The 21870-nt window shown below is 40.2% G+C and overlaps 1 protein-coding gene across 3 annotated transcripts in view; it reads left to right on the top strand.

Annotated features, from left to right (window-relative positions):
* Positions 1-11830: 11830 nt before the first annotated feature.
* Positions 11831-21870, top strand: part of Asph (aspartate beta-hydroxylase) — a 206861-nt gene continuing 196821 nt past the window's right edge. The window contains exon 1 of one of the 3 annotated variants that reach the window (XM_042665889.1): positions 11831-12451. In XM_042665889.1, coding sequence (XP_042521823.1) covers positions 12331-12451 — 121 coding nt within the window. In that variant the 5' untranslated portion in view covers positions 11831-12330. The remainder of the gene's footprint in view (positions 12452-21870) is intronic. The other 2 variants (XM_042665856.1, XM_042665864.1) reach the window with 2 other exon arrangements.

Genomic DNA, 21870 nt, shown 5'->3' with positions numbered 1-21870 from the left:
CCCAGGCCCAGAGTTCAGGCCCTATGACAGACAAAAAAAAAATTGTAACCCCCTTGAACAATCATTTGAATATTTTTTTAAAATAAGGGAAGGTGATAAAGAAAGCTAGACAGTAAGTCAAGTCACTTTTAATGCTATGGAGTAAGGTGAGGTATGACTATAGGTAGGAGGAGTAGGTTGGCTAATTTTGCTCCTCTATTTTTTTAAATGAAAGGGGGAGGAGCAGGAATGTGGTGGAGTGGTAGTGGTAGAGTGGTAGAGTGCTTGCCTGGCATGCATGAAGCCCTGTGTTCAATTCCTCAGTACCACATAAACAGAAAAAGCCAGAAGTGGTGCTGTGGCTCAAGTGGTGGAGTACTAACTTTGAGCAAAAGAAGCTCAAGGACAGTGCCCAGGCCCTGAGTTCAAGCCCTGGGACTGGCAAAAACAAAAAATGAACAAAAACAAACTCTATCTGAGAGAGAATCCCTTCCCAGGATAGTGTCACCAATGACCCAGTAACTCATACTAAGCCCCTTATCTTAAAGACTCTACTATTTCCCAATATCTCCACTCCAATGACCAAGCTTCAAAATAGGAAGCCTTGAGGAACAAGCTCAATCTGATACAAGTGAGTAGAAACTTAATCTGTCTGAGAAATTCTGCCCATACAACTCAAGATAACATGATAAGCTGATAAGCCAAAAGCTACTTGATAATAAAATGGGGAAAAGGGTACTTCAAAAGAATGAGAAAATAAGAATGATTAGCAAATTAAGAAATAATGATGATGCTGTAAGCCCCATACCCAACTGGACACAGAACACCTACCAATCAGAAGACCATCTTCCAGGATTTCAATTCTTCCTATTTAACCCAAGGCTAATCTCTGTAAGATGCTAGATGACTGAGACTGGCTGAATGCTATCTTACTTCTTTGTCTGCCACATTTGTTTGCTAATAAACATTCTCACTGCCTTTACTGTGTTTGCCTCTTGCCTGAATTCTTTTCTTTCCACTTGTTAGAACCAAGGTCAATTTAGCTGCCCTAAATTTTGGGTAATATGTATGGTGTATTGTCTGGGAAATTAGGAAGTAAGTATGTCTCTTTCTGACTTTGTGTCATCAAAATGGTAACCAAACTACATCCTAATTAAAAAAGTAGAAGGTCTGGGAAGTGGTAGAGTGCTTGTCTTACATGCATGAAGCCCTTGGTTCAATTCCTCAGCACCATATAAACAGAAAAAGCCAGAAGTGGTGCTGTGGCTCAAGTGGTAGAGGACTAGCCTTAAGCTGAAAAGCTCAGAGACAGTGCCTAGGCCCAGAGTTCAGGCCCCAGAACCGACAAAAAAACAAACAAACCGAAAGCATGTACTCAGCCACCAACCCTGTGAATAGTTAGAAAAATGCAAGAGAGATGGCCTGAAAGAGTGGAGTCAAATCTTGAAAGGAAAGTCACAAAATGCAAAAGGTAGAAAGAACTTTATATTCTAGTGCAGATATTCTTTATCTAGGGTATGCAGATTGGGAAAATGATGTAGAAACTTCTGTGGTGAAGAGGATTGCTTTTTCTAGTGGTCCATTGCTTTCATTGTATCACCAATGACCAGGGACTTTGTGTTAAAAGAATGTCATTTATACATGAGATGATTAATGTGAAAGAGGCCAGATGTGTTTTACAAATTCCACAACACAGCTATTTAGAGTCTGATTGCTGGTTCTTTTAGTAAAATACTGTTTTCCTCTATTTATCAAGTATGGTGGGGGGTGTCAGGAGTTTTTGACCTTCCTCATGGAATAGTAACATCCACATGTAAATTAGAAGATGAAAATGGCTTTGCACTTGTCTTCTGAGTTCAGCCTGAGGAACAGAATTTAATTGGATAAATAATTCTGCCTTAATATCACAGAAAAATGAGTCTTCCACAAGGAAAAAATGTGGTGTGCATTAGAGTTGGAATAGAATAGCTAATGCTACTTGATTATAGATTAACATATATTTAATTTCTTTGGAAATGGTTGGTCAGAAGACATTATTTAAGAATTTATGAAGTTGGGAACAAATTTCATTTGCCATCTGAAAGTTTTAGTTGATATACAAAAAGCAGTGGTAAAGATTTTGAGAAAAGGTACCTACATTCATGTAAAAGTGAAAGACAAAAGATTTTGAAAGGCAACAATACCAATTATAAGTGGATATATAAGGAATCGTAATAAAAAGGCATGAACTACATTTTCTCATTTATGTAGGTATGAATGTTCCAAAATTACTTAGAGTACTCCTTTTGATGGGCATTATCTTACCGTAAAAATATAATTTAAGAATAATTATATGGCTAATAGTGTAAAAAGCACAAATGAGTTTTATATAGTCTTTGTTATCCCCCACTCAAATCTTCAAACGCTCATATGTATTTTTCTCAAACGAACATGTCTCTCAAGAACAAAGGGTCATGATATTAAAAGATAAAGTATGGCAATTAAAAAAAATCTGTGTGGCAAAATCTACAAAAACATATACACACAGTGTCATCTTATTGGGAAATGAGCAAGTGCATAAGGATCTTCTGGTATTACACAGAGTGTGGATCAAGGGGAAAGAAGCTCCAAATTTAAAATGTAAGGGAACACATCAGTACATTCTCTGTGGCTCCCTGTCACTCAACAGTTTCCCCAAACAATTGTAGGAAGCATTGTTCCCTACAAAGTCTTCCAGATCACCCCCAGAAGATAGGGAGAGGAAGACGGGAAAAATAGGCCTTGGAGCATTTATCAGAAATGACAAAGACAGAGCTGGACTGAGGCTTCATCCCTTGTGACTCTGTTCTCTCTTAAGTTAGAAGGAAGAGCTTGTCATTGAAGTGGCCCCAAAACTCTATTGCATAAGAAACATTGGCAAATCTTCTTCCTAGTCCTTTGAACCTTATTTACTCTCTCAGTGGAATGAACTGGCCAAAAGGAAGTACGAAAATGAGGAGGAAAGGTTAGGTAGAGAGAGAGAGACATAGTGGGGAAACCAAACATCAATAACTGTCACAAGACTGATACCACATAAGTTGTGGGACAAACTAAGGCTTTCTCTTGGTTATTGTTCCAGCTTTTGACCAATGAGAAAATAGTTGGTCACTGTTTGGAGAAACAGTGGAGAAACCACAGAAAGATGGATTTGGGGAATGGGATTCATTCCGGAACAGGTTCAAGAGGGTATCAGAAGGCTTGTTCCAGTAGCCACCACTGGGCTAAAGACCAGCCTGCAACACGTAAAAAACAGAGAGTAAGGCAAAAAGGGGATGTGGGACTCTAACTTTATCATCTTAAAATCTTGCTCTCTGTAAGTGATAGAAACTCCAACAATGCCTTCTCCACACTTCTAAGATAACTAAGAAGAGGAAGTCCCAAAGTGAAGTAAGGGCTGCCAAGGTGGTGTAGTTTGCCTTAGGGGAAGTAAGGGTTCCACGGAGACACGATTGCAGGAAAGATGGCTTAGAAGAAAGTTCTCCTCACTCCCAATTGTCAATTCTGGCTGGTCACTCTGGCCTGATGTCTTATTTACTGCAGGAGTTGTTAGTTGGCTCAGAGCCAGAGGTAGGCCACATGTTTGCCTGTCATGCTGAACCTGCCATTTGTCTAGACCAAAACTTGCATTTTTTTTTTTTTAAACTGGGAATGAACAAAAAGAGGATAGGAAGAAACAAAGCTTTCTGCTGAATGGCAGACTCTTTGCAAGAGCTGTAGAACTTCTAACCTGACTTGCATCTTTCTCAATCATGGAAAACATTTTGGCTCTGATTTCACAGTATCTCCCAGGATTGCACTGGGTCAAAGGATAGGGAACCACAAGATGACCACACTTGGAATCCTTCCTTTTTCTTTGTGTCCCATGATGTACTGGAATGAAATGAAGTTCTTATCAATGGTAGCATTGAAAGAGAAAAGCACAAGAAAATGATGTCTGTGGAAGGGTGTTAAGGTAACCCTTGCATCTCTCCTTTTAATTCTTAGAGACAAAGAAGATGAAAGCCTGAAAAACACAGCACTGTACTTGGTGATGATCATCTTTCTTCTACCACCTGTACTGTGAGTTGCCCTGAATATGTAGGCAGGAATTAGATTTGATGAAACATAGTTCAATGAGAATTGCTGCCTTTATGATCAACTCCTTCTGAGCAGCAGAACTTTGAGACCTGAATTGGAGTGCAGTGATTCCACTTCAATACCTTTTTACACTTGAAGTGATCCTTTTACTTGAATTGCTTTTAAAAACATCACAGGACATATGAACGGTCAGGATGCATTAACATATGAAGTTTATCAAGTTCTTGTTATACATTATGTCCAACCAACTATAAGAGTATTGAGTAAAATGTTGGTGTTAGATTCAATTACTTTCAACTTGGAAACGTGAAAGAAAAACTAAAACCTAGACAAACCTAGCTCATAGAACAAATGTCCTCACTCCAATTTTGGCTTCATATCACTGATGGATTATTTTCTTTGTTCCAGGTTTATCTACCTAGGAAGTGTGAGACAAACTATCTTTACTATCAGTGTGTTTAGAAGTTCCTGCTTTGACCTGGTAGCTAGGCTCTTGTTAAAGAAAAGAGGAACTGTTCTGGAATAAGGAAGGGTTTTTGAAATGTAAAGTTTTGTCTTAAACTCTTTTTCAGAAGGAATTATGACATGCCTCAGACTGTTCCAGAAATAGCAGAGGTTGCAGTTATATTTTGAGATGACTTGTGTACCATTAATCTGATTTCAAAGTCACCTTATGTAAATACATTCTACCCTATTCAAACTAGCCAATCATAAGCAGATTGTGAACCTCAGCTCAACCAATCTCAGCAGAGGGGCAAGGCCTTCTTCATTAGGGAGAAATTAGGGAGCAGATTGACTGCTTTGTGTGCATGCTTGCCAGATTTTTGGCTGATCATGCATCCTTCTGCACAAGTGTTGAGACAATTCTTTATTTTTTGTGTTTATCATTGTTATTTCAGAGGATCTTGGAGAGCATCTTTACAACAGAAGCTACATCATTGTTGTGATACATTTATTCTAATTGTGAAGAGTTGGTCTGCTTATATTTGGTCAGAGTTCATAGCTGAAGTAGGTAGTCACTAGATATTGTTCACAATCTCAGGACACTAATGTGTCAGGGATTTATACAGTGCTTAAATTATCTTCCTGTGTTTGCTTTTTTCCATTTTTTCTTTCTTTCTTTTCCTTCCTTCCTTCCTTCCTTGCTTCCTTCCTTCCTAACTTTCTTTCTTTCCTTCTTTCTTTCTTTCTTTCTTCCTTCCTTTCTTTCTTTCTTTTTTGGTCTACTGTAGGGCTTGAACTCTGGACCTGGGCTCTGTCCCTGAGCTCTTCAGCTCAAGGTGAGCACTCTACCGCTTAAGCCACAGCACCACTTCGGGGTTTCTGGTGGTTAATTGGAAAGAAGAGTCTCAGGGACTTTCCTTGCCACGGTTGGCTTTGAACCATGATTCTCAGATGTCAGCCTCCTGACTAGCTAGTATTACAGGCTTGAGCCACCAGCGCCAGGCATTTTCCATTTCTTACATCAACTTACTCATGGCTGACCACAGTTGTGGGATGGAATAAATGTTAAATAATAAATGCTTATTTTAAAGAAAATAATTCCTTCCAAGTTGAGTGTCACTTGCAAAAATTGTCCCCTTCTGTGAAAAATGATAATGACTTTATCTTTCTTCTTGCTTTACATAGTCATCATGAAATTGAAAGATCACAGAAGCTAGTTTTCAGACATTTTGCTCTGGATTAGAGACCCGTTTCACCCTAAAAAGAATGACTTTTTTCATGAAAGACAAAAAATTGTTCAATTACACACACACACACACACACACACACACACACACACACACACACACACACACACACACACACAAACTAATTAGATCTTCAAGGGGAAATATATCCTAAATAAAATTATCTTAAAAATAAACTTAATCTTTGAAATTTCTCCATTTTTTCTAATTCTCCATTGCTCTTTTCTAAATATTATAGTTATACAAATGAGTTGCCATTTGACCAGCCAGCAGTTTATGAATATAATGCATCTTAATCAATGTCACTTCTTTCATCATTTTCCTCCATGCCTAACTGCTTCCCTTCCCTCAATTTCCTAAATTTTGTAAGACATGCATTGAATTTTATGCATGAATTCTTTCTCTACTTCCTTAACTACTTATAGATAACAGTTGTATTTCCTTTGATATATCAAAGAATTGCCATGCCTGTAATTAGTTATAATTCTCTAATTATTTGGTTTTTCTCTCTTGTCATAGTCAATTATAAGTCTGTGTGGGGATCCAGTGACCATTTCGATCTTTATTTAAAAGGCTCTAGAGGGGTACTGCAGGACTGAGGTGAAGTACAAAATGTGACAAGTGAAAGATCTCCATGATCCTCTGCATTGTCTGAGGGAAGAAAGTCAAGTTCAAAGACCCACAATTGAAACATTCATGCAGGGCTGGGAAGGTGGTTCAGTGGTAGAGTGCTTGCCTTGCATGCATGAGGCCCTGAGTTCGATTCCTCAGCACCACATAAGCAGAAAAAAAAAGCCCGAAGTGGCGCTGTGGCTCAAGTGGTAGAGTGTTAGCCTTGAGCTGAAGAGCTGAGGGCTGAGGGACAGCGCCCAGGCCCAGAGTTCAGGTCCCATGACCAGACCAAAAAAAAAAAAAAAAAGAAACATTCATGCAAGACCTTCTGTACCCTGTATACTGTCTGGTTTACCAGGCTCCCCTCAGTAAAGATCTCCAAATACTGCATAGGTTGCAGCTTACACATAGTTTCTTAAAATATTAATTGCAATTTAATTTGTTTTTACACAAACCTAAGCTCTATATCATACAATTTGTATTTGATTTCAATTTTCTCAAATCAGAGAAAGAGAATTCTTGTATTGTTTTTATAAAGTGATATGCAGAGGGTTACAGTCATATAGGTCAGATAATGAGCATATTTCTTTTTGAGCAGTGTCACTCCTTCCTTTGTGAGAAAGGGAATTTTTTAAGCAGCCAAATTGTCTGTACTTGGGTTTTTACAAAACTGCTTCTATACGTATACCTTTTATGTAGTTGAGTTTTTCAAGTCTTCTTTTGTACAATTGGTAAAAATGTTAAGTGTAATGAGGCTACCTTAAAGAAGCAGAGGAAATAGAATCAGACATAATTTCTAAGACAGCTGCTTCAAAACAATTTCCACTAAATTTTACTAGATTGGAATGCTTTCTGGTTCTTGGAGAAGTAGCTTCAGGGAACATCACGGATATTGATGTCTGATTCTAACTCAGTGATCTGCCAAGAAATAAATGAGTTTATCATTTCTTGAAGTCAGCATTGGCACAGTTCCATGAACGATTCCAAAGTATTCAGGACATCTAGTTAATAGTCAGAATATAATGCTAAACAATGTTTAAAAGTAATAGATATTTTATTTTATAAGCTAAGGAAATATTGTAGACTTTCCAATACATTAGCTCTTTAGGCTATTAACATTTTGCTTTAATTATTCACTATTATCTTCATACTCACAAGGCCTTTGGCAAAGTTCCTTAGAACTAAGTTTTTTTTTTAATTTATTTTGTCCTTTTGGTACAGGCTCAAGAATGTTAGTCATGTGCTTATGAAATTGCAGAACACTTTTGAGTCAGGATGATGAGAGCACAAAAAGAGCCAGGTTAATGAGTTAATGCTGATTTTAGTGGTGTGTTTGTGATTTCCCATCAATAGGGATTGATTGAGGTTGACTGATCTAATTTAGCATTCTGTGATATCTATTCACTGTCAGGAAAGTCTACCTACTTTATGCACTTAGCCATCTTGAAGTTGAAAGATCATAGAAGCTAGTTTCAGGACAGTTTTATCTGGATTAGAGATATGCTTCAACATGAAGAGAATATTTTCATGAAAGACATAGAAATAATTACACACACACACACACACACACACACACACACACACACACACACACACACACCACACACACACACACACCTTATTAGATCTTCAAGGTCAATATGGCCTAAATAAAATTACCTTAAAAAGAAACTCAATCTTTGAGATTTCTCCATGTTTTTCCTATTTCTCCCTTAATCTGTAATTCTTCCTGAATAACATTCACACATTTTCTATATTTACAATTACCATAATTGTATTTAATTGTTATTCTCTATTTATTTGGCTTTCATCTTTTATTTGAGGGATTTTTTTTGGCATTAAGTTTGAGACTTGACTAGAGTCTGTTAATTCTAACAGTCCCTAGGAACTGAAAACCTAGCAATAGCTATTACATGCTATATACTAGGAAATAACTTTTTTTGGGGGGGGGTCCGGTGGGGGGCCTGAACTCTGGGCCTGGGCACTGTCCCTCTGCTCTTCAGCTCAAGGCTAGTGCTCTACCACTTGAGCCACAGTGCCTCTTCTGGTTTTTTTCTTATGTGGTGCTGAGGAATCGAACCCAGGGCCTCAGGCATGCAAGGCAAGCGCTCTACCACTGAGCCACCTTCCCAGCCCCTAGGAAATAACTTTTGCACAAACAAATACCATCTTGATGGAAAATGTAAAGAATTAAAAGAAGCCAGGTGCCAGGTGCTGGTGGTTCATGTCTGTAATCCTAGCTACTCAGGAGGCTGAGATCTGAGGACTGTGGTTCAAAGCTCTCTCTTAGATTCAATTAACCATCCATTAGCTCCATTAACCATATGTTTTCAGGTAATTTTCTTATATCATAACACAATAAAATTTCCAAATCTCACTAATTTCTGACTAGATATAGAAATATTTCTGGTCCTATAAATTGATTGCTATATATTTATGATGTAGATACCATCTAGATTTGTTAATGGTATGAAAAGACAAGCAGTTTGGTGAGAATGGCAGTTCACTTACTGGCTGAGCTATAACTGACATGGGAATCTTTTGTGGAATACTTTGAATAAAGAGAGCCTAAAAAACTGCTCTTGTGGTTTGAGAAGGTGGCTCAGTGGTAGAGTGCTTGCCTTCCATGCATGAGGCCCTGGGTTCGACTCCTCAGCACCACATAAACAGAAAAAGCCGGAAGTGGTGCTGTGGCTCAAGTGCTAGAGCGCTAGCCTTGAGCTGAAGAGCTGAGGGACAGCACCCAGGCCCAGAGTTCAGGCCCCAAAACCAGAAAAAAAAAAAAAAAAAAAACTGCTCTTGTATTTACCAACACAACTCTCATTATAATACATCCACAAATGTAATAGGAAAACGTATAAATGAGTCATGACCAGTTGAAATTCACTTTTTCCCACCATAGTCCACTTATTATGTTAAAGATGAAATCATATTTTTTAGCATTTAATAACATTTCACCTTAGGAAGATCACATACAAATGAGAGGAACCTCTAGCAAGTAGATCAAAGTGGAACTTTACAGTAATAATTTAGTGAACATAAGTAAAGCCAGAAAAATCGAATTTTCAAATTGTTTGGCTAAGGTTGTGAGGGTCAACAGGAAGTAAAGAAAAGAAAAGAATCTAACTAGGTCAAATAGTGTCCTCTAGCCCTCACTTGCAAATCCCACTGAAGCCAATGGAAGTTTATGAAAATGTCTGAAAGATGCATTTGGCCTAGTTCAAAGCCCCATTAAATAGTATTTTAATACATTGTCCTAGTTAATTGCTGTCTTTATGATCTTTTTAGCGTTTCACCTAGGGGTCATTCAGAGATTCCTTAGAAATCATAGACAAAAGGATGGTTTAACAAGGAATATTTGACCTCTTGTTTATTTCAAACGTAGGTTGACTTTCTAATTTCCCCCACTCCATTGTGCAAAGAAATAAATTTATGGATTCCAGGTGACCTTTTGCTTTTAATGCCCATAAAGTTGGAAGTATGGACAGATATAAAATATATTAATTCTGAGCTGGGTGCTAGTGGCTCACATCTGTAATCCTAGCTACTCAGGAGGCTGAGATCTGAGGATTGCGGTTCAAAGCCAGCTGGGCAGGAAAGTCTGTGAGACTGATCTCTGGAAGTGGTGCTGTGGCTCAAGTGGTAGAGTGCTAGCCTTGAGCTGAAGAGCTGAGGGACAACGTCCAGGCCCATTCAAGTGCCACGATGACCACCACCACCAACAACAAAAAACATAACTCTGATATATATTAAATTGTTTATACAATTAATAAACAGAATTTGCAGTTACAAGTATTGTTATAAATTTTATATCATTCATCCCATAATGGTCATTGTAGCTTTTTGTTTCCTTATGATTCAAAGGGGAACTAAAGTAACCTTTTCCTTCCTGGCATCCACATTTTTCAGTCTCTATTTTGGCTTGGTTACTGATTAGGGACTCTTGTTAGTGGTAACAGGTTTCATTTCTAGGATTTCAGGAATAAAGTATCACTTCTTGGCCTTTCAAAGTTCAAGCAATTTGGTTTCTTTACAGATTGTAAGTGCCCACACCAGGTTCAGACTTGTGTTTGTCAAAGGTAATAAGGATGATTCAGGGAGCCTGTGCTATGAGGAGAGCCAAGAGATAGAAAGTTCATCAGGAGCCTTAAATAGGAAGAATAATTTGGACCATAGACCATGGAGCTAGACTGAACTTACATCCCTGTTCTATCAGTTGCCAGCTCTGTAATGTTAGTGACTTTGTTTAAGCTCTTGGAGTTTTGATTACCCCATCTTTATCTTTTAAAAAATGAGCACTATAACAAGGATTTGTGAGAATTTAAGAGAGACTGTGCTTGGACATACCGCAGTGAAACAGCAATGAATAAATGCTAGTAAGGGTTATACTGTAATGGGGAATAAGAGAGTTTTTTGCAGCTTGGCTCTTATTGTTTTATACATATTAAGTACCATTACTCAGACTGATCTCTTTGCTCAGCCCCTTCCCCATTATTTCCTATTGAAATGACTATTTCCTATTGAAATAGCTTCCCAGGGAGTTGTAAGGGGGCCCAATAGGAGACTCGGCAGGTAAAATTCTAGCAGCTCCACCTTGGTAACAGGAAGAGGAGTCCTTCTCTTGGTTTTGCCGCTTGAGGGGTTTTTGTGCCTCTCTGGAGCAGGGCCCAGCTGCAGGCAGAAAAGAGACTGTGGCCAGTGGGCCCTTCACCTGCTAATGCTGGGCTGGGCGGGGAGCTGGCAGGTTACACAAGGCCAATCAAGCCAGATGGCTTGTAGCCACAGCGCCGGGTGGCTTCTGTTTCCTCCGGAGACACTCCCTTGGGGTTGCTTTCAGTCTAGAACTGAGGAGAGATCTTAGGAATTTGGCAAAAATGTATTAAATCAGATTTCTTGCTTGTGTAGACGCGGTGTTAGCTCATGATGACGCCATCGGAAGACGTCTCTGACGTCAAGGGCTTGTTTGGCTCATCCAAGCAACTACGTAACTCGGTAGGGCGTGCTGCATCCCGAGGCAGCACAGGTCCAGGCGAGCATGCCGGAGATCCACGAACGCGGACCTCAGGGACGCTGGCCCTCGGCCGAGCGTGGTGAAGGGGCGTTATTTTAGATAGTCACATTTACGTTTTTATGTCTCATTTAAGACGATTTTGCACAAGGTACAAACGAAGACAATTCTGGCTTTTAAGGGGAACAGATCCGACTATGGTGTAGGCATCAAATCAGTCCGTGAAGCACCGCTTCAATTGCCTTAACACTAGCACGACACGGGCATCTTTCCCAGGAAAGCAGGCTTGCGCTTTTCGAGGTCTCCTACCCAGGGAAGGAACCAAATCCCCAAAGACAGGCCAGGAGGCGACCCGCCTCTTCTGCGCGCCGCACACGTGTCTTCTGGCCCCGCCCCCGGCCCCGCCCCATCCCGATCCTGCCAAGTCAACCAACGCTCGCGAGAGCCCAGTCGGCTTCCACGTTTGCCACGTTCCAAAAAAACCGAGGCACACTGGAAAGCTGAAAGCCGCTCACGCTCCCCAGCAGCTGCGTCGCGCCAGAACGGCCCCGGGACTGCAGAGAGAGGGGGCGGGAAGCACGAAAGGGAACCGCCCTTTTGTTCAGACGTTGGCGATTGGCTCGTATCCACTGTCACTCAGCCTTCGTGGGTGGAGCGAGGCCGGGCAGGGGCGTGGCTGAGGGGCTGGTGAGCCGCGCGTTCTCGCAGGCAAAGAGAGACAGAGAGAGAGAGAGTCACAGGCTGGGCGCACGCGTGGGCTGGGCGCGCGCAGCCGGCACGCGGGGAAAGTCCTGGGAGGCGCGGCGACCCGTGTGATCCGTGTCGGGCCATCCGCGCTACTGCAGGAGCCGAGCGCGGCCCAAAGCCTCCCCAGCATCTGCGGCTGTTGTCGCCGGAGCACCGAGGAAGCCCCTTGGCGCCTCTCCAGTCCGGGTGGAGTGCGTGATGGCCCCTCGCAAGAACGCCAAAGGCGGCGGCGGCAACAGCAGCAGCAGCGGCGGCGGCTCCTCGGGCAGCAGCAGCACGGGCAGCAGCGGTGGCAGTAGTAGCTCTGGAGCTCGGAGAGGTCAGAATGCTTGCAGGCCGGGGTCCGGGCCGGGAGCGGGGTCCCCGGGAGCCGCGGGCGCTGCGGGGGCTCCTCGCCAGCTCCCGCCGCGCCTCCCGCAGCCCCTGCCTCGCTGACGCGTCACGGAGGCCTGGCTGGCGGGGCTGGGCGCTCGGGAGGGCGGGCGCCGTGCGGTCCGCCCCGTCGCCAGCCCCTGCGGGGCTCCTGGAGGTGGCGGGGCCGCTCACCTGCGGGGCGCCGCCGAGATCCGGGCTTTCCGTGGCAGTGGAGATGGGGGTTAGAGAACGATTGATCTTGGCCTCTCGTGTTTTGCGGGAGCTTGGGAATGAGCCGAAGTCGGGGAAAGTAAGTTCTTGCTTGGCCAGCAGCGTTTAGGAGCTGCTCGAAGGATGGGGTTAGGGAGGGTGGGGGGGGGGTGGGGGGGGGTTGAGAGTGATTCACATGCTTTTGGAGGCTATTTTAAATAGGTTTGTATAGTTCTCTTAATCTGTCTTTTAAATACCAAGGACTACCCTGCAACACTAGGCGGGTTTTTCTATTCTTCCTCTCTTTTAATTTCCTTAAAGGAAAATCGACTGGGTATTCACCTTTCTCCTCCTCCATGTGCTTCCCCAGCAGAGAACAGATGTTTTAAATCTGTTTCGTCTCCTATTACCGTGGCCCTCGGTTTCTTTCTTTTTCATTTGACTCACATTTAGGGTATTGGAACTGGAATACACATGTGTACCAAATGTGAGACACATTTCACATGAAATGATTCACAGTCTGCGCTAGGATCAGCATGCAGACCATTGATATGTATCAAGAAAAAAAATCAGAAAACTTATGATTTTATTTTAAAAACACTTTCTTTTGTAGCTCTTATGGCCTTATTTATTTTCATGTGAATTGCCTTTGTTTTATTGTCTCCTCTTGGTCATTCCGATCTATTATTGGTTTGTTATTCCCAACTCTTTGAATGGTCCTCACCTATAATAGGTGCTCAATAAATATTTGGTTAGAGATTGAAACAAACGTTAGTAGCAAAAGTTGTACAGTTAAACCCACTGCACACATTTACATTCTGAGAACCAATATTTGTCTTCTAAATGGAAAGAGGTATACAGTTCGAAGTTCAGAGCCTGAATTAGTTAATTCACCTTGGACGTAAGTAAAAATTGTATTCTTGTTTCCTTGTCATTAAATGTCTGTTAAAACATGCAGTGGATGTAGAAAGCAGACCCTGGTGGTTGGGGCTACACTTATTTTTTCTTAAACATTTCTAAATGACAAGGACCTTTGGAGAAAGCTTTCTGTAACTATTTGTAAATGAAGCTTGCCTCTCTCCTGTTATTCCCCTATTTTCCTTCCCTGTGTACCTCCTTTTCCTCTTTTCACCTTCCCTGTCCCTGTCCCAGATCCTGTCTTTTCCCGGTATTCAGCCCTTCATCGTTCCACTTTGTCCTTGGGATTCTTGAGTACAGCATTGATTGCATCTGAGAAAGTAGCTTTGTCAGACCTGTTAATGGTAAGAAACATATTCCCCAACCCTACCCAAGAACTAAACCATAGAGAACATGTTAAGACCTCAATTAATCTTTTTTTTTTTGCCAGTACTGGGACTTGAACTAAGGCTTAGACTCTTATCTTTTAGGGTTTTTTTTTCTTTTCTTTTCAAGCTTTCGGTGGTTAATTGTAGATAAATGTCTCATGGACTTTCCTGCCTTGACTGGCTTTTAATTGGCATTCTCAGTTCGCAAAGTCCTGAGTAGTTGCAGGAATGAACCACCAGCTCCCTGACTCAATTAAGTTATTCTGACTCTCATAGTCGGGCCTTTAAGAGTAAATTCTCTTTGAGTAATCATTTTACACAATTATTGACTTCATAATTGTCATGACACAACATGTAAAAGAAGGTCTGTAAAAGAGGGAAATTTCTTGTGTTATAAAACTAAAAAAAATTAAACAAGTGGGGTGCCAGTGGTTCATGCCTATAATCTTAGCTGCTCAGGAGGCTGAGAAATGAGGATTGCAGTTTGAAGCCTGCCCTGGCAAAAAAAATTCTTACCTCTAAGTAACCACCCAAATTCCAAAAGTGGAGCTTAGGCTCTAGTGGTAGTGTACCAGCCTTGATCAAAAAAGCTAAAGGAGGGCTGGGAAGGGGCTCAGTGGTAGAGTGCTTGCCTTACATGCATGAGGCCTTGGGTTCGATTCCTTCCATGACTAACAACAACAAAAAAAGACTAAAGGACAGTACCCAGGCTCTGATTTGAAGCTCTATTACTGGCACAAACCAACTCCCCAAATTCAGTAGTATTGAAGACATATGCATTATAGTAGTTGATATTTTTTTTTGCAGCATTTTCTTTTTGTTGTTGTTCTTCAGTGAACTTTGGATTGTGACTGTGCATCATAGCCGAAGAGATTTTTTTTTTTTTTTTTTCCTGTCTGTCATGGGGCCTGAACTCTGGGCCTGGGCTCTGTCCTTGAGCTCTTCAGCTCAAGACTATTGCTCTACCACTTGAGCATAGAGCCACTTCTGGCTTTTTCTACTTATGTGGTGCTGAGGAATTGAACCCAGGACCTCGTGCATGCAAGGCAAGCACTCTACCACTGAACCACCTTCCCAGCCCCAAAGCTGAAGAATTTTTAGCCGACATTACCAGGAAACCTATTTAGTCCCTTGTTCAAAACAAGTTGTAGATGAGAACCTAATGCCCAGAAATGTTGTGAACCCAGTATATTACAAGAACAAAAACCAGAATCCAGGTTTTTCTGTTAGTCATTCCTTATTTCATACTACTTGAGTTTTAGATTTTCTTTCTTTCTTTCTTTCTTTTGCCAGTCCTGGAGTTTGAACTCAGGTTCTGGGCTGTCCCTGAGCTTCTTTTGCTAAAGGCTAGCGCTCTACCACTTGAGCCACAGCACAACTTCGGGTTTTTCTGTGTATGTGGTACTGAGGAATCAAATCCTGGGCTTCATGCATGCTAGGCAAGCACTTTACCACTGAGCCACATTCCCAGCCCTAGATTTTTTTGTTTCTTTTCTTTCTCTTCTCTCTCCTTCTCCCTTCCTTCTCTCTCTCTCTTTTTCTCATCAGTTGTGGGACTTGAATTCAGGGCCTGGGTGTTATTGAGCTCTTCTTGTTCGTGGCTAGTACTGTACCACTTTGGGCCACTTGCAGATTTCTGGTGGTTAATTGGAGATAAGAATCTCACATACTTCTTGCCCAGCCTGGCTTCAAACCGCCAACCTCAGATATCAGCATCCTGAGTAGCTAAGATTACAGGCACGAACCACCAGTGCCCTGCTGAGTTTCAGATTTTCTAATATCTATATTTATGCCTATCTATCTGTCTATCTATCTATCTATCATCTATGGGAATTGGAAGTTGCTGCTTATCAAGTTGTCTTCTGACTGGCTCCATGGCAAACTACTATGTTTTTGTCTTTTCACTAATTAAGTTTCCTTTGCCTGAAATTATATTGGAACAATGCATTTGAAGAATTATAGTTTGAAAAGAGTATAAGAGCTCACATACTGCTGGACACGATTTTGCATTGAGAGTTCAATATTAATAGTGATGTTGGGTATATGGAACACTTTCTCAGATTTTTGTATAAAACTATGAAATAAAAAGGACCTAGTTTTCTATGGGTCACGGTTCAAAGCCAGCCTGGGCAGGAAAAGTCGTGAAACTGTTATTTCCAATAAACCACCAGAAAACGGGAAGTGGCTGGGCTCAAGTAGAGTGCTAGCCTTGAGTTGAAGAGCTGAGGGACAGCTCTCAGCCCAGAGTTCAAGCCCCATGACTGACAACAACAACAACAAAAAATAAAATAAAAAAGGACCTAGTTTTTTGAAGCATGAGTTTTACAGAAGGAAAAAAAATTAAAGTAGGTGTTTCCTCATTGTCTTTTTTTTTCTTCTCTTCATTGTCTTAAACTGATTGAAATAAAAGTAGAGTTTTTCTTGTTTTTCTTTCTTTCTTTTTTTTTTTTTTTCCGAAGAGAATTACCACTGTTCCTTCACTGGAAGTTTATTTTAGTATTTCTTGCTAGCAAGTTCCTGCAACTGTTTACTACCTGTGACCAGTAGGTGCCACTGTAGAGCGTTTTTAAAAAATCTTCCGATTTACAGAGTGTAGAAAAGCAATTATGTTTAGTTATTTGTTTATTTACTTGTTTATTTAGTGCTGATACTGGGGCTTGAGCTCAAGCTTGAATGCTGTCTCTTAGCTTTTATGCCATTCTACTGCTTGAGACACAGCTCTACTTATGGCATTATGGTAGGGACTTTTGGATTTTGCTGCCTTAGCTCTCTTCCAACCGGATCTTAAGATAAGATCTCAGCCTCCTGAGATTTTAGGGGATTATAGTCATGAGCAACCAGCATATGACAGCAATTAGATTTTAAAATTACTATTAATATTTAATCATTCTGTATTTTCCCCAAACTATTGATGGAAAATGTCTGATCTCTACCAGTGTTGAATTCTCTTAATGTCTGGTACAGATTTTGAAATGTAATGGTAAGAGTTTGTCTTGATAAGGCTTACTTTAAAATTAAATAAATTTGTTCTGTTAGGGTAGAGAAATTCACAACTTTGATGGATTTTGGTTAATTGTAAAAACAAAAAAAAATTCTGAGTGGTTATTCTTCTGTTTTTCCTTTCAGTGTGTCTTAGATTACTAAGTGACTAACATGCAATATGTGCTGCTGATTACATTCTTGCTCTTTTGAATTTCTAGTGAAATTCCTCTTTTTTATCAAGAGACTATCAATTAGGGCCAGTTGCTAGATCCTCCACTAGCCATTCTAAGATGAAAGATAGGAAGACTTTTAATTTGTGTGCCTCAAGAAATTCACAGCTTTTTGCTTGAGTGCCATTTAAAGTGCAGTAGAGCTCTTTGCCACTTTTCTTCCATCTTTTAAAAAATGGAGTATTTGAGCTTACTCTTGGGGCCCTGCACTTTCAAGGCAGGCTTTGTACCACTTGACCTATTCCACCTGCCTTTTACATTGTGGGTTTTGCTGTTGTTTTGTTTTTGTTCAGTTAATAGCATTTGTCCAGCATGTTCAGATCATATGAAACTGTTTCAGTTGTTCTGAGAGTATTCTTGAGCATATTTTAAAAACCAAACATGTTAATCTATGGTAAGTAGGAAGAACTGTGTTTTATTATGCATTGATATCATGCCTCATAGAAGAGATTATTAGAAAATAAGTATGCCTGATTTGCATTTTCCGCTAATTACCAAGAGAGGAACAAGGATAAAAGGTCATGTGAGTGAACTAGTTGCCCTACTTTTGGTTAGAATCAGATGTTTAACTCCTGTGCTGTCTGTTCCCAATAGAAAAACATCCAACCAACCACCCTGGAAAAAAACAAAAACAAAAGATCCCGCCCCTTTTCTCTAGAGAGGCAGTGCAGTTTGGGAGACAGTCTGATTACCTGGATTCATATTATGTTTATTTAAGAACTATGTAGCAGGTCACTCAATTTATCTAATCTCAGTCTTCTCAAACAGGAAGAATTACTCTTTTGAGTTTCAATAGCCCAAGATCAATTTTACATGCCTTTATGTTTCTCTGATATTTCCATGCAGATGAGAGTTCAAAACTAAAGAGAATATGTAGATCCAAGCAGGCCATTCACATGTTTGAGATTCTATGTTAGATATTAGCCTGTGTGTTTCAAGTAAAATGGATACTCTTAAGGAAGTATTTGTACTGAGACCTTTTGTATCCCACAGTTTGTTTATTAATGTACATCTGAGTTGGTGATATTATAGCTGATCTCAGAGGTGGTCTCAGGTCAGATACAATGTAGTTTTTTGATGCTCTTCTGGCTAGTGTGGAACAACCTTGAAAATATGCTACATAGTTTGCATCTGGAATACATCACTTCCGCATGTGGTTTGACTTGTTCCTTATCATAGTAAGGTATAAAATGTTTTAAAATTAATACCTGCATGTATAGTTAGATGGAAGGAAGAAGATCTGGTGTGGGTTGTACAATAAGATGAATGTAGATTAATATACTTACTATGCATCTCAAAAAACTCCTAAGAAGGGTTTTGATGGTTTTCACTAAGAAGAAATGATGTTTGAGGTGGTTGGTATGCCTAGCCATTTATTATTTTACATATTTACATATTTCATGGTAAACATATATATTATCCCATTGCTGCTTACAGTTTTTATGATTTTATGTGTCACTTAAAAATAAATAGCACCTAGGGCTGGGAATGTGGCTTAGTGGTAGAGTGCTTGCCTAGCATGCAGGAAGCCTTGGGGTTCAATTCCTCAGTACCACATATGCAGAAAAAGCTGGAATTGGTGCTTTGGCTCATGTGGTAGAGCATTAGCCTTGAGGAAAAAAGAAGCTCAGGGACGGTGCCCAGGCGTTCAAGCCCCTAGACTGCCCCCCCCCCCCCAAAAAGCACATAAAAGAAAATCCTGTTCCTAAATGCAACCCATTTACAGTTTCCTGGAATCTCTCAGGAAAAGCTCTAGCCATTGATTGAGAGATCAGGAGACTCCTGACTGGCTCCTATGTAGTTACTTGAGTCGCTGCCTCTGCCTGGCTCTGCGTATGTGAGTGGAGTGAGATAAGTCTTTTTGAGTGACTATGTATATGGTTTGGTTTTAAATTCCAAGCCATTCTATTAAAAGATGAGATATTTTCCCCACATTTCCTCCTGGTGTCCTGCTATAGGGAGGTTATCTTCTTGTGCTTTAGGTGCTCTAGGTTATCTTTCAGTGCTTTAGCCTTTTTTCTTTTCTCTGCCATTAGTGGAAGCCAGGATAGTCTTTTCTTAACAGTCATTATAATTATTTTTTTAATAATTATTTTGTTTTTCATTTCTCTGATAGAAAGGTATCTTAGGCATTTGTTCTACATTTAGTATTTGTTCTTCAGGGATGTGTCTTGGTTACTTTGGGTGGCTGTGGTTATCTTTTAAGGCGAATTACCGAATACAATTTAGTTCTAATCAGATTGATTCTAGTTGAAGACAAATCCAGTATAGATAACCTATTAGTCTTAAAGGAATTTTGAGCTTACTTAATCACTCATTTACAGAAATACAGACCATCTGTTAAAGAAACTAGGGTATTCCTTGGAAGATTCAAAGGGCTTTCCTAGTCTTATGAACATCTTCACTTGGTATAGATAGTTTATGTGCTCCAAAGCAGTGAGGATTAGTGAAAATAAAATTAGGAAGAGGCAGAAGTTGCCCGATTTTAGCTGTGTTTCCAAGGACAGCCCTGGACATGGCAAAAGTGCTTGCAGAACTTGGAGAAATGCCAAGCTTCTGTTCCACAGTGTGTGCCCACACATTTAACCCAGTGTTGATCATTTCTTACTGAAGTCAGAAAAGATCAGGCTTCATTTTAAAGTGGGAGAATATTGTTGGTTAAAATAATTCGTCCCTACTGTTATTGTAACTTTCCTTTCTTGTATTTTCCTGTCTTGTGTTCTTGTGTTTCCTGTTTGTGTATTTTACATAGGCTTGATAGCCATTTCCACCATGCCATAGTGCAGACTCATCGCTGTTTTGTACATCTATCTAGTCTGATTTCTATTTCTTATTTAATACAGTTCTTCCCTCTGACTCTTTTTTTGATTTCAATTTCCTGAAATGGTATACTGGAAAGCCTCTTCTGTTTTTAGCTTCACATGTTATTTAGGAGATTTTTATTTAGGAGAAGTTAATTGTTTTTGTTTTTATGTGAAATATAAAAAAAGTTGTAATAAAAGTTGATATAAAAAATGTAAAAAAAAGTTGTAATAAAAGGTTGTCTGGGGGGCTGGGAAGGTGGCTCAGTGGTAGAGCGCTTGCCTTGCATGCTCAAGGCCCTGGGTTTGATTCCTCAGCACCACATAAGAAAAAAAAGCCGGAAGTGGCGCTGTGGCTCAAGTGGTAGAGCACTAGCCTTGAGCTGAAGAGCTGAGGGACAGTGCCCAGGCCCAGAGTTCAGGACCCACGACCGGACCCCCCAAAAAAATAAATAAATAAAAAAAAATAAAAGGTTGACTGAATTAAATCAACTTGGATAAGATGCTTCTTACTGGATTTTTTTTTTTTTTTTTTTTTTGTCAGTCATGGGGCTAGAACTCTGGGCCTGGGCACTGTCCCTTAGCTCTTCAGCTCAAATCTAACTCTCTGCCACTTGAGTCACAGTGCCACTTCCAGTTTTCTGGTGGTTTATTGGAAATAAGAGTCTCACAGACTTTCCTGCCCGGGCTGGCTTTGAACTGTGATCTGCAGATGTCAACCTCCTTAGTAGCTAGGATTACAGATGTTGTGTGAGCCACCAGTACCCGGCAGTTACTGGATTTTTTAATTGTTTTAAGGACTTGATTTTTGAGAGAACCATTTCTCTAACTTCCTAGAAATATTTGTGTGTGCGGCTTTTTAAGGCTGTATCTGTTTGAAATGTTATCTATGAAAAAACTATAGATAGATATAAATAAAAAAAAATAATGAAAACCGAGCACCAGCGACTTCTGTCTGCAGTCATGGCTGCTCCGGAGGTTGAGATCTAGGATCACAGTTTGAATCCTTCCCAGGCAGAAAAGTGCACAAGACTTTTATTTCCAGTTAGCCTGCAAAAAAGCCAGAAGTGGAGCTGTGGCTTAAGTGGTAGAGCCTTAGCCTTGAGCAAAAAAGGTAAAGGACAGCTGTAGGCCCTGGGTTCAAGCCCTAGTACTCTCCTCCCTCCCTCAAAAAAAAAAACAAAAGTAATGTAGTGAATATCTATCTATCATACAGTTGATAAAATACTTTTGTATTCTTGGATGTTTTTCTCTTATGGTGTCCCTTCCTAGCTGTTCTGAAGTAATATAATAGTCATTCTCATACATTTTCTTATACAGTATATAAATACATACAAATAATACATTCTGTATGTCTGTTATATTGCAGATTGAATACTATGCATCCATACATGTAAAAATGTTTGTTAAAATATATATGAAAACTGCTTAGGAAATATATCTATATCTATATCTATATCCATATATCCATATATATATACATATGAAAGAGAAGAGAGAGAGAGGTATGCATGTGCTTGTTTTGCACTGAATAAAAGTTTGATCACCTGTTTGGTGTTCTAGTTGTATATGATGAGGTACTTACTAGTTGTTTTTGCTGGGCTCTGGAATTAATAGCAAACAGGAGGAAACCTTCGCCTCCCTGCCTCTGTTCTATGTGAAGCCATTCTTTGCAATCACTATGGAATCTGGGAGACACAGGAATTATTAGTGATCGATAACATCATTATGGGGTCAGAAATTACCCAGTCTCTGTTTAAGTATATAGTTCATGTGTGTACCCCAAAGGTGGCTAAGGATGTACTGAACTGATGTCTGATGGTGAGTACTATTTAATGTATCTCTTTTCTCTGCTCTTTTCATGTGTGTTTATTT

Source organism: Dipodomys spectabilis, unplaced genomic scaffold, assembly GCF_019054845.1.
Source record: "Dipodomys spectabilis isolate Male_0828 unplaced genomic scaffold, ASM1905484v1 ptg000015l, whole genome shotgun sequence".
In the NCBI taxonomy this organism is placed as follows: domain Eukaryota; kingdom Metazoa; phylum Chordata; class Mammalia; order Rodentia; family Heteromyidae; genus Dipodomys; species Dipodomys spectabilis.
This window is presented reverse-complemented; position numbering and strand designations above follow the sequence as displayed.